Source organism: Podarcis filfolensis (assembly GCF_964270895.1).
Source record: "Podarcis filfolensis genome assembly, chromosome: 1".
Classification (NCBI taxonomy): domain Eukaryota; kingdom Metazoa; phylum Chordata; class Lepidosauria; order Squamata; family Lacertidae; genus Podarcis; species Podarcis filfolensis.
In genome coordinates this window covers 55,833,908-55,845,978 of record NC_139604.1, presented here as the reverse complement: position 1 = coordinate 55,845,978, position 12,071 = coordinate 55,833,908, and the positions used below count along the sequence as shown (strand labels likewise).

Genomic DNA, 12,071 nt, shown 5'->3' with positions numbered 1-12,071 from the left:
AGGGCTGGTGAGGCCCTAGGCTTCAGCCTTTGCCTATACATAAATCCGACACTGGAGAGAACATGCCAGTCGGGCATGTGTCTCTACCAAGGTCTTACACAAGAGTAGGACGATCCTAACACCTGAATGGTGTTCAATATTAGAGATCTACTTGAAATTAATATACATGACTAATATAGGTTCATTAATTTCTGTAGGTTTACTCTGAGCATAACTTAACTGAATGCAACTCATTGCATTATTTTGTTTCTGGAAAATGCGACTGCCCTCAGACCAGTGTATCCGTTACAATATTGTGTTGTATGAAATGTGGTTGTACAAGTGTCACAGGACAGAGGAAACTATTATATCCTCCTCATTTGCTTGAGACAAATGGAAGAAGCATTGCTGTATCACTTGGGCTTGTTGTGTATCACATGACTCCATTATTTCCTTTATGCTTTTCACACCTATATGCAACTGCTGAAAAAGATTAGCAGTTGGAGGATTGTGTAGTAACATCCTGTTATATTTGTTTATGTTTGCATCAGATCCAGGGGCTGCGGTTCAGTCCTTGAATGACTCCTGGAGTGCAGTTGTGGGCTAGATGAGGATTAAAGAGTTGAAGTTTAATCCAGACAAGATAGAGATGAGAGTGGTGGGTCAACCTAGCATGAATAAGGCAAGGGTGAGTAACCTTTCTGGCCTGAGAGCTGCACTGAGGATTGGCCAACATTTTGAGGGACACATGCCAGTGTGCACATCTTCTGTTCAAATGTACCAATCCACACACACATCTACTCACACCGTACATGTGCACACACACTCACACTCATTAGAGGCCTCTCCATACAGCCCGTTTATTGAGCATCTTGATTTGCTTGCACAAATTAGATTATGTCTGGGCTTTCCTGAGCATTTGTTCTTATTTGTTTGCACCATGAAGGAGGGTTCATTCTCATTTGTTTGCAGGGTCTTTATATGTTCCCTTTAATCAGTCATTCTGCCCCCCCCCCTTTAGTGCCTTTTCCCAATCACTTTCCTAACCCCAAAAAGTCTGTTTTGTTTTTAAAGCTGATTTGTTGCACTATGATGACAGAGCACTTTAATTCACTTAAATCATGCAAAGCTACATTTCCAGTATGTGACTGAATCCCTTCCACAAAACAGCCTCACTCACTCAGAGACTGGGCGGTGGTGGCAGGAAGCAAGCAGATTCACACATCAGTATATTCTGCAACATGCTTTTGACAAAATGCCCCCACCCAGACATCCTTTTTATTATGCATTCATGATACTATTGGGGTAGTCATATGTGATCCCACTTTGTTGTTCATTTCCAACTACCACATAAGCCTGTAACTTCCTGCTGAAATCCCTTAACTTTTTATTTCACAAATAATCCAGTTTTTGTTGTGCTATACTGTCCCCATACTGGGACACAGGTGGCGCTGTGGGTTAAAGCCTCAGCGCCTAGGACTTGCCGATCGAAAGGTCGGCGGTTCGAATCCCCACGACGGGGTGCGCTCCCGTCGTTCGGTCCCAGCGCCTGCCAACCTAGCAGTTCGAAAGCACCTTCGGGTGCAAGTAGATAAATAGGGACCGCTTACCAGCGGGAAGGTAAACGGCGTTCCGTGTGCTGCGCTGGCTCGCCAGATGCAGCTTGTCACGCTGGCCACGTGACCCGGAAGTATCTGCAGACAGCGCTGGCTCCCGGCCTATAGAGTGAGATGAGCGCACAACCCTAGAGTCTGGCAAGACTGGCCCGTACGGGCAGGGGTACCTTTACCTTTTTTACTGTCCCCATAAAGCAAAAATGTGGTTCCATTGGGGAAGCAACACAGAATAAACCCACCACTACTAATGCATTTTAATTGTGCCCAGAACATTTTGCAAAATACACCTATAATACATATAACATCGGTCTAGATGGACCAGCCCAACAGGCATGACAGGTACCAGCAAATCATTTGAATGTATGGACTGAATTACCTGTTAGCCTTGTTTGCCCTCTGATCTCTAATATAAATACAGTGGTACCTCTAGTTACAAACTTAATTTGTTCCAGAGGTCCGTTCTTAACCTGAAACTGTACTTAACTAGAGGTGTGCTTTTGCTAATGGGGCCTCTTGCTGCTGCTGCACCGCCGGCACACAATTTCTGTTTTCATCCTGGGGCAAAGTTCTCAACTTGAGGCAACTCTTCCAGGTTAGCGGAGTTTGTAACCTGAAGCATTTGTGACCTGAGGTGGTTGTGTAATGTGTAAAATAGATTGCTTTTATTTGCATTTTGTCAACCTACATTATATGCAATGCTGCATTTATCCCACAGGTGGTGCTAGTGCAACATCCCTTGATTTTGTGCATCTGACAGGGTCAGGTTGCTTTTGTCAGTAATCTGAAAGACTGATACTGTATATATACTGTAATTCTTTGAACCGATTTCAAAAGAATGTGGAATCTGAACCTTTGAATCTGCCCCACCCACCATCCAAAGAATAACTAATTTGGAGATGATATATTGCTTAATTAAAACCACTCATTAATAGACATACATGAGAGCTCAAATTACCAGCACATGGCAATTTGTGTTGAGTACAGCCATATTCCCCTCCCACCCATCCAGAGTCATAAGTGTTGTGGATCATAATCACTACATTTTTTTCTAAGATCAGTTTTGGTTGGCTTGTTTACATCCAGCCAGATACCACAGCTGAGTATCCTCTAAGACTGCAGGTCTAGAATTGGGAAGAAGGAGAGATAAATCAGCTTCTGGATTATATCCCTTCCACTGTAGTTTGTAACTTCAAACACAATGAGCAGTGGAGGTAGCTTAGGGGGCAGTTTAGAGGTTTCACAGTGGCTTGCAGAAGGACTCCACAGGAAGGGTCCAGGACATGGAGAACTACTGTCTACTCCCTTATTCGATGGAACGAACCTACTAAAAAACAGGCCCACTAGGTACCACTGTCATGTCACTAACGCATCATAATCAAGTGCCAAAGGTCAGAGGAAAATCCAACTAAGTAGGCCAATGTGTATGCTGTAGTTTTTATATTTCTTTTATTCAAATAAATGTTCATAGGAATCTAATCCCCTTCCAAAATAACATCATTGCCCACTTGTCCCCATGGCCACTCTTTAGTCATGCAGATGGGGGTTCTTACAGGCCCTACTAGTGCCATTATCTTAACCAAGACACTGGATTGCCCCCTTCAGTGATTCCCTTCTACTACAAACTCCCATCTCGCAGATACGACGACGCAGGTTTGGTTGGAACCCATTGGCATAAACCAAACCAGAATTTGGCAGCTTGCATGCTAGCACTCAACTATGTATTTCAGCAGTGCTGAAAGAACTAAACTGGCTGCCAATCGTTATTGTTGACATACATGCCCCCCAACTACTCAGGGCCTGCCTGAGCACCAGCTGATCTGCCTTCCTAATTACACCCATCTGAACCTTAAGATTTTCAGAGGAGACCCCTTTTAATGGTTGCTCAAGAGCCGGCCTTCTCTCAGAGTCATTGATCCTCTGCAATGCTTACTCTCTGAGAAGCACCAAAGGTAATGAACTTCAAGCGACAGTTGAAAGCTGTTCCGTTTCCACAGGCTTCCTTTAACTCTTAAAGTGTTTTAAAGCAGGCTATGTTTGCTTTCTCGCTATTGTATTGTTTTATACGGCACGGGTGTCTTTTAATTTCACCCTCTCCCCTACACTCAGGCAACGAGGGCATCGCAGGGGGTGGAGAGACAGCGGAGACGGCCCCAATCCCACCATCCGCTTAACGGCCGCACAGAGCTAGCCTAGCACCGCGGCGGGGGACTAGGAGCAAAGAGGGTCCCCGACTAGGCCGCAGCCAGGCCCTCTCGTCGCTATGGCGACAGACGAGAAGGGTGTTATGCTGCGCGGTGAGGTCACAGGGGGAGGGAGCGGGACACGTAGGCGCGGGCCGAGGGCGTCATCGGCAGCGGCCGCTCCGCTGGGCTCTGTTTGTTGGCTCGAGAGGAGAGGAAGGGGGGTCGGAGGCGCGCGTGCTCGCTCCTCTCAGGGTCAGTCCTCCCGGAACAGTGGGCGCGAGGACCGCGGCGAAGGCACGCTCCGAGGGGGCGGGGAGGGGTGAGAGCGGGCGCCTCCGGCTGTGAAACGCGCGTGCGCGCGCCTCCTCGGGCCGCCAGGAAGGAGCCCTCTCTTCGCCGGGGACCAAGCCGGGACAGGGCAGGAGACGAGGGAGGGAGGAGGAGGAGGAGTGGGAGACGGACGCGGCCAATTGGGAGGTGGGAGCGAGGGGGTCTGCCACCAATCGGCTGAGGCGGAGGACAGAACCCTGCCAGCCGGGGGGAGTGCTTGCGGGAGCCTCCCCGCCAATCCGAGGAGCGGCAGCCGCGGCCGGAGCCGGAGCAGCGCGCCAATCGCGGGCCAGCCAGCACCAGAGAGCGCGGAGTCGGGGATGTCCTACAAGCCCATCGCGCCTGCCCCCACCAGCTCCGGAGCCGCCGGCACCAGCAGCAGCAGCAGCAGCGCCAGCCCCGCCCCCGGAGCCCCGCCGGTCGGTAAGAGACACCCCCCCTCTCCCCGCCGGCCCCGCCTGACCCCCGGGCAGAGCGAGGGCGCGGAGGCGGTACGGCGGAGTCGCCTGGGCCGTGGCCGGCGCTTCCCAGTCTCCTCCTCCTCCTCCTCGTCTTCTCTCTGTGTCTCTTCCTCTCCCGCCCCCCCCCCAACCCCGGCAGGGTTTTCCTGGCCTTTTACAGCTGCTTTGCAATACAGGACTCCGGGCTCCTCGCCGCCAAAGGAGAGATGTGCATCCTGGAATTAGGATTTACTGTGTACTTGATTTATAAAAAGAAAAAAAAAGGGACACCCTAACTCATTCCAGACCGTGCGAATGTGCTTTACTCGTCACTGCGTTCTTCCTATGTAGGAAGAGCAGCAGCTGGTCGGGGAATCCTGCCGGGGAAAACAAAATGAAAGTTGAATTCTTAGGAAAGGCGTGTGTGAGGCGGAAAGGCGTGTTTAGAGTGAATCAGCAAACCGCCTTCTCTACCCAGAAATATGCCCCGCTGTGTTCATGGCTGTTGTCGCCTGAGTGTCGGGTGAATGACTTCTCCTTGGATAAGCAAGGAGGGGTGAAACTGTAGAGAGTAGTGGCGCGGCAGGTTCCTCTGTCTCTCTGTAACTTCGGTTTCCTTCTTGGGTGGAGCATCCTCTAGCAAGTGTGGGGAAACGCCAGGTTTCCCGGATCTCCTTCAGTCTATACCAAACTCCCAAGACCCACCAACAAAGGAAGGTGCAAACAGTACTGTTAGAATTAAGGAGCAGGATGCTTCAGAGCGGAGGATTTGTTTTCAGTATCAGAATTGTCCTACAAAACCCACCCCTTGTTTTCCCTCCCCCTTAGCTTTCTTAATCTCCGCAGCCTCATTCAGAAGAATTTAAAATCCCTTTTTTCTTGCTGCTGTTAAATCTGTGGATCCTGGTCTATCTTCTGCCTGCCCCAGCCTTTTAACATGTGGCAATGCACAGGTACCACTAGGAAAAAAATATTGATAGGGATAGTAATTCCTCAAAGTGTTTGGATCCTAGTATTGGGGCTTAGATTCCGTTTCAATTTTTTTTACATCATTTTGTGATTTGAAAGATACTGGCTGAATTTCACTCAGAGCCTGCCTATCTGCCACAATTGGGTAATGGGAATATTCCCAGGAACATTGGCTTTTAACCCTCTTCTTTTATGTATCTTGGCTTGCTTCCAGGAGATCTCTGAAGCTACTTGCTATGCCAGCACCTTTCTCCAGTACACATTCCCTCTTTTTGGCACACTTCTATCTGAAATCTGTAGGTTAAGAGACTAGGGTGGGTGGGTGTGATTCCATTTATCAGAAGCCTGGGATCTAGCTCCCTTGACCTGCTGAATGTGTAGCAGTTTAAAGCACTTTTGCGCGCGCGCACACACACACACACGCACGGACACATGTTACATTTGTGGTTGCTTCTTTTGGCTAAAACCTTGAGAGTAAGGTAAGAAAGGCCAGCACCTGCTCTTGGTGTGAAGCCATTGGCTGTACATCATTGAAGAGTTAATAGAATACCATCTTTATTAACAGTTTAAAGAAAACTGGCTATATATTATTTTTGTATTAGCTTTTGAAAACTATTGTGAAGGAGCACTTACCTTAACAGAGTTCTACAGGAAGCATCTGCAATGTTGTGTGTGGTTTTGGTGGCTTTGCTTGTGACAGCTGTAAGTGCATCTGTTGCACAAACAAAAGCACACAACTAAATGGGGCAGAAAATGTAGGTGACAGTTTACAGTAACAAATAGGGTTAGCTAATAATCTCTATAATGGCTCAGTCTCTGATTCAATGAAGTAATCCTCTTAATAAAGTAGCTGCTGTTCTTCTCTTTCTGGAACTCTCAAATCAAAATAATTAACTTGCTTTCAATCTCCTTTCCCCCTACAAATTGACTCCAGATGCTTCACAAACTACATACTTAAACTCTTATTACTGGCACAACAGCTCCCACTCTGCTTGTAAAGAATCTGAAAACGGGAATTTTCTCAATTAAGGGCTCCATGTTTGCAGACTTTCTATTTTTAGAAACTCTATCAGAGTTTAATAGTTTCAGTGGTTTTTAGTCTGATTAATAGCATGTGCACACGCCCTTCATGAACGCATAATATAGTTATTTATTGACAGTATTTATTTGCTGATTTATAACATCAATTGTACAAGTGATGGATTGCTGCTATTGGCTGATGCTTGCATGGGTAGGGTGAGAAATGCACAATGAGGGGGGCAGCAAGGAACGGTGGTGGAATTCAAACTAATGGAGGATAGTGACATATTCTTACCAACCTGTGGAGGTGGCTTCTCTTTTTGCTCCCTTAAGAGAACAACTGTTGCCTTTATATGTTGGGCTGCAGGAAGCTAAGACAAAACCACAAGCTTCTGTGGTCAGCACTGAAAAAGCCTGGGGGAAGTGCTGAGCATTCATTTGATCAGTACATTTTAATTGTCTTGCTGACATTTTCAAGGGAAAATAAATAAAGCAAGATCACACCTAGACGTAATTCTATATTAGAATCTAAAGTGAGAGACAAGTTGTTGGGAGAGCAGGGGATTGCTTTTAGTTCAGGCCTAACAAAGGAAGCTTGGTTATTAAAACACAGATGTGCATGAGCAACTGTTACATTTCCAGACTGGCAAAAATGGATAGGAGTATACTAGACATTCTTGAACTGCATTCAGATCTAACACCCCAGATATGGTATACGTAGTTCTCTAATACCATATGTGTGCCAATGAATTGACTGGCTACATTTTTTTTTCAACTTTCATTGCATTCATTGTTACTAATATGATTTCCCCTCTTTCTGTGCGAAGGGAAAGGCCATACACTTTATTCTGAGGTAGCAGTACAGCATTTTAAAAAACAAACAAAAACCCCACCATATATTTCAGGTAATCCCAATTCCCCATCACAGGTCTATACAATCTCTCTTGTTCAGACATAGGCAAACTCAGCCCTCCAGATGTTTTGGGACGACAACTCCCAACATCCCTAGCTAACAGGACTAGTGGTCAGGGATGATGGGAGTTGTAGTCCCAAAACATCTGGAGGGCCGAGTTTGCCTATGCCTGCTCTTGTTAGTGGAAGGAGAATGAATGAATGAAGTGTTTATTGATTGAGTACATGAAAACTTGATGTCCTGCCAACCTTTGTAGGAAAATACTAGCCAGGAATATTTTTATAGTCACCATCATCATGTTATATAATTTCCAGTTGGCCAGTCTTGCAAATAAATCCCCCAAAGTTGCTACCTTAATTCTTGTGTATGCTTGTGTAATCACTTGTGATATATAGCTGTCTGGAAAAGGAAGCATGTGTACATTTTTTAAACTTCATGGGAAGATGGTTGTGAATTAGTTTGTCCTGTTTTGCAATTGAAGTGGGTGATGCAAACCCTGCATTTTAATGCTTAAGAGCCTGTGATGTGTGTCTAGGACTGGCAGTGTATTAATCCCTGATGTAGGAACCACACCCAGTCCCCTTTCCCCTCCTGTAGACGTCCAGGACAAGTTACAACAAAAATAACTCCTCTTCTTTTTCCAGCTGTGCGATTTGTGCCAACCATATTGCATAAGTGTTCAGGGAGAAGCTAGGATGGTCATTTGAGGATCAGGAGCAGCAGCTTTCTGTCCATGGAGTGTTTGATAGGCATATAACTCAGGCACTGCCATCAAAGCCCCTTGACTGGCAGTGGCCATGCCCACACTGGAAAGGCAGGGAAGGACACAGTATCTTCTTAGAGCATGGGGCTGATAATGCCAAGATTGCAGGTTCGATCCCTGTAGGGGACAGCTGCATGTTCCTGGGCAGAATAATCCTCGGGGTCCCTTATAACTCTGGGATTCTATGATTCTATACCCCTCACAAGAACTTACAGTGGTACCTTGCTTCTCAGACTTAATCCGTTTCAGAAGTCTGTTCCAAAACCAAAGTGTTCCAAAACCGAGGCGCGCTTTCCCATAGAAAGTAATGCAAAATGGATTAATCCATTCCAGACAATTAAAAACAACTCATAAAATAGCAATTTAACATGAATTTTACTATCTAACAAGACCATTGGTCCATAAAATGAAAGCAATAGACCAGGCTGCAGTCTACTACCCAGTATAAAAAACTGGCAGTGATCTACCCATTGCCATTGGAGGGACAAGCATGTGGGGAGCGTGAAGGAGGAGTTCAAGTAGGGTGGGGAGGAAAGGGAGGCAAAAGTTCTCTCTCTGAGGAGCCAGTCAGCTTCTCTCCCTGCCCCCTGCCAGCCTTTCTGGATCCCTCCCCCCCCAGACCCCTTCCTCACCTTCTTCATGGCTGGCACAAGCAGCCCCTGCCACTTGGATGTGTTCTCCTCACTGAAGAACTCTTACTGCAGTGGTGGCGCCAGCATCCTGCCCACGCCGTCCCGCACCCTGTGAGGGGATGCAGCAGTAGTCACTTCTGGGGCCGAGCTGCTTGGCGTTGCTCTGGGGCCTGGAGCGGCGGCCATGGGTGACACCCAGTACCGGAGGAAGCCATGGGTGACACCCAGTACCGGAGGAAGTGGTGGTTGCTGCGGTGGCACGGCCTTCCCTCGCTCAGCATTGGCCGTGGCAGCGGTGCAGCTGCTTCCGGGTGTTGCCAGTGGCCAGCGCGGCCGGCGCTGAGTAAGAGAAGCCCAGGTCGGGTTGCAAGTGAGCAGGCAACAGAAGTGTGGCACTCAAAATGGAAGTGCACCCCCCCCATAACGGAGTACATTCAGATTCCAAAAAAAGTTCGGGTTTGAAGCATTCAGGTTCCAAGTAGTTCGTGAACTAAGCTGTTCAAAAACCAAGGTACCCCTGTAACGAGCCTTGTTAAGTCTGGTATAGGAGAGAACCCAGGACATTGTTGACTAAATTCCTCATCTCTTCTCATATTGCTTTCAGCCACGAGTGTCCCATCTCCATCTGGAGCCATCTCTGGAGCTTCTGCCCCCTTCCGACCTCTCTTCAACGATTTTGGGCCCCCTTCGATGGGCTACGTGCAGGTGAGTTTCTATTTTGGAATTGAGGGGGGACCTTGCTGGCTGGTGGAACTAATTGGGAAAACATGGTGCAATGACAAGCATCCAATCTGTGCAAGCATCGCAGCCTGTCAGACAGACCAGCCCCCCTTTTACTCCTACTGTGTGCTGTTCTGGGTGTTCCCCCCACCCCACCAGTCAATTTAGGGAGGCATGGGGAGAGGAGATGGGAGGAAAGGCCTGTTGCGCAAGCGGAAGCCCTTCTTCAGGCCTATCCACTGATGGGGCTCATTGGGGGAATCCTTCCCAGAGTGCTTTTCACTTTTTCCCTGTCCTTGATCTTCCAGGCTATGAAGCCACCAGGTGCCCAAGGCTCCCAGAGCACATACACAGACTTGCTTTCAGTCATTGAGGAGATGGGCAAGGAGATTCGACCTACCTACGCAGGCAGCAAGAGTGCTATGGAGAGGCTGAAGCGAGGTAGGAAGCTTCCTGAGAGATGAGTGCCTTCTGGTCATGGGATGTGGGAGCACATGAAATAAGTCATTCTAGCCCTGCAAGGTCTACGTAAGCCTGGAACTGAGCGAATTTATGAAGTCCCAAATGTAACCTAACCTTCCAAAAGGCTCTAGAAACAATGACTCACAAATCAGACATGACACTTGTCCTTTTTTCTGGGCAGGGAGGGGGGTAGAATTACTTGTTTGTTAAATTTGTAGCCTGGCTTTCCTCCAAATGCTTCTCAAGGCAGCTAACACCCATAAAACATAATACTCCAGTAAGAAGGCAATAAAAACATTAAAAACTGGTAAGCAAAACAATAAAAATAGCCAGTTAAAATCAATTACAGTTTATTTACACATCAGCTTATTGACCAAAGATCTATCTATATAAAAAGAATGCTGCCTGCTGGCAGGTCAATCAGAGGTAGTCCCTCTCAGAGCCTGGGAACAGCCACCAAGAAGGCCCTGTTGTGATTTCTTAAATGTTACTTGCTGTTGTTCATAGCTATAGATTTTGTGAATGACTGGTTTAGCAATATCATCCAATTAACCCTTCATATCAAATTCTTTACCCTTGAAAAGTTAGTTTCAAGCTCTCTGCTTGCCCAGGCAGAAATTGAGGGGGAAGTGTCCCCTTGCCTTAAAGACAACTCCCAATGTAATTGGTCAACTCTGAAATTTTGAATGCAGGTAGCTGCATTATACTGGGAACAGGTAGAACCTGCTGGATTAGCATTTCTGTACCCTTGCTTACAGTAAGGTGTTGACCTACTTTTGCAAGTGGGTTGTCTAGCTGTCCTTCGTACCTTGCTCTGCCTTCCTGCTTGTACCTTTCCTTCTTTTATACAAGCACATTTGTATAAAAGGCCGCACGATACACTTTTTCTACATGAATTAAACTTCAGCATGCATGTGATGGCATACACAAAAGCCTGGCATGGGCGAGATATGCTGCAGTTGTCAATTTTGGCAAACGAGGGACTGATGAGTTGGTGCGATGAAACTGATTGCTCAGTGTGTCTTAAGTCTTGTGCCTTTCCTTCGCAGGAATTATTCATGCCCGGGCGCTGGTTAGAGAGTGTCTGGCAGAGACAGAGCGCAATGCCCGAACGTAACAGTCGCTTCCTCCTGGCGCTGCCCCTGGAGGACCCTGGCACTTTCTGGCCAATCAACATTTTGGAATCTGGAGATTTCCCCCCACCCTCACCCCTTCAAATCTTTCCACCAATCAGTGTCTCAAGTCCTAGAACTGTGATCACCTTCAAAGACCTTTACACCAATTGGCGCCTAATAATCTGAAGCTTCTACTGCATCACAGAACTTCCCACCAATTGGCACTCTGGGAGTAGATGCAGAAAAGAGCTTGTTGCTTACACCTTCTGGTCAACTGAGAGAATAATGGCTGGTAGCAAGTCTATATCTTTATAAATGCAAGGTTTTTTTAAATAAATAAATAAAAGGAAAAGGTTGGAATTTGGATTACCTATTCTTCGCTGTGGTTTTCTATTTTTGCCCCCCATGTGGTGGTGAAGGAAGTAGTCTCTTCCTCACTAAGACATTACCGAGGGCCCATAGTGGAAGATGTGCTTTTTTAGTAAAGCAGCACAAGGCCTTTCCTACCACTTGTAAAAGAAGCCTCAGCCAGCAGTCACTGAGCCTGTATTGGGAAACTTGTAATAAAATATTTCTACTCCTATCTAATCTGTCTGTGCTGTTATTACTGTGTCAAAGCTCCAATCTCTCATGCTGTTCTGTAAAGTTGTCCCAAATTTGTCCTCCTCCATTTTTGTTGGTTTTTGAGGGTATTGTTGTTAAGTTTCCGGTTGCTTCTGCTTTTAACCAAGGAAAACCAAGCCAGGTTCTTCAGAAGAGGCCTAACTTGATGCCTGTTTTCACACTCGGTACCTTCATTGCAGAAGTGATTATCTCCAAACCAGAAATGAAACTAGCCTTAGTGTCTCAGTACAAAATTGGTTTTTATTTCATATGAGGCTTTTATTTCATATGAGGCCAGGATTATACTGGCCTCCTGTTTCATTCCC

General features: G+C 46.8%; 1 protein-coding gene across 2 annotated transcripts; it reads left to right on the top strand.

Annotated features, from left to right (window-relative positions):
- The first annotated feature begins 3,912 nt into the window (after positions 1–3,912).
- CDK2AP2 (cyclin dependent kinase 2 associated protein 2) lies at positions 3,913–11,725 on the top strand. Of its 2 annotated transcripts, none has more exons than XM_083614469.1 (4): positions 3,913–4,531; positions 9,450–9,550; positions 9,874–10,006; positions 11,077–11,725. In XM_083614469.1, exons 1-4 carry the CDS (start codon positions 4,429–4,431, stop codon positions 11,142–11,144), a joined length of 405 nt encoding a protein of 134 aa, XP_083470595.1. In that variant the 5' UTR covers positions 3,913–4,428; the 3' UTR covers positions 11,145–11,725. The 2 variants fall into 2 exon arrangements, with proteins under 2 accessions (XP_083470595.1, XP_083470594.1); XM_083614468.1 differs by having other exon boundaries at positions 3,918–4,030.
- Positions 11,726–12,071: the final 346 nt, after the last annotated feature.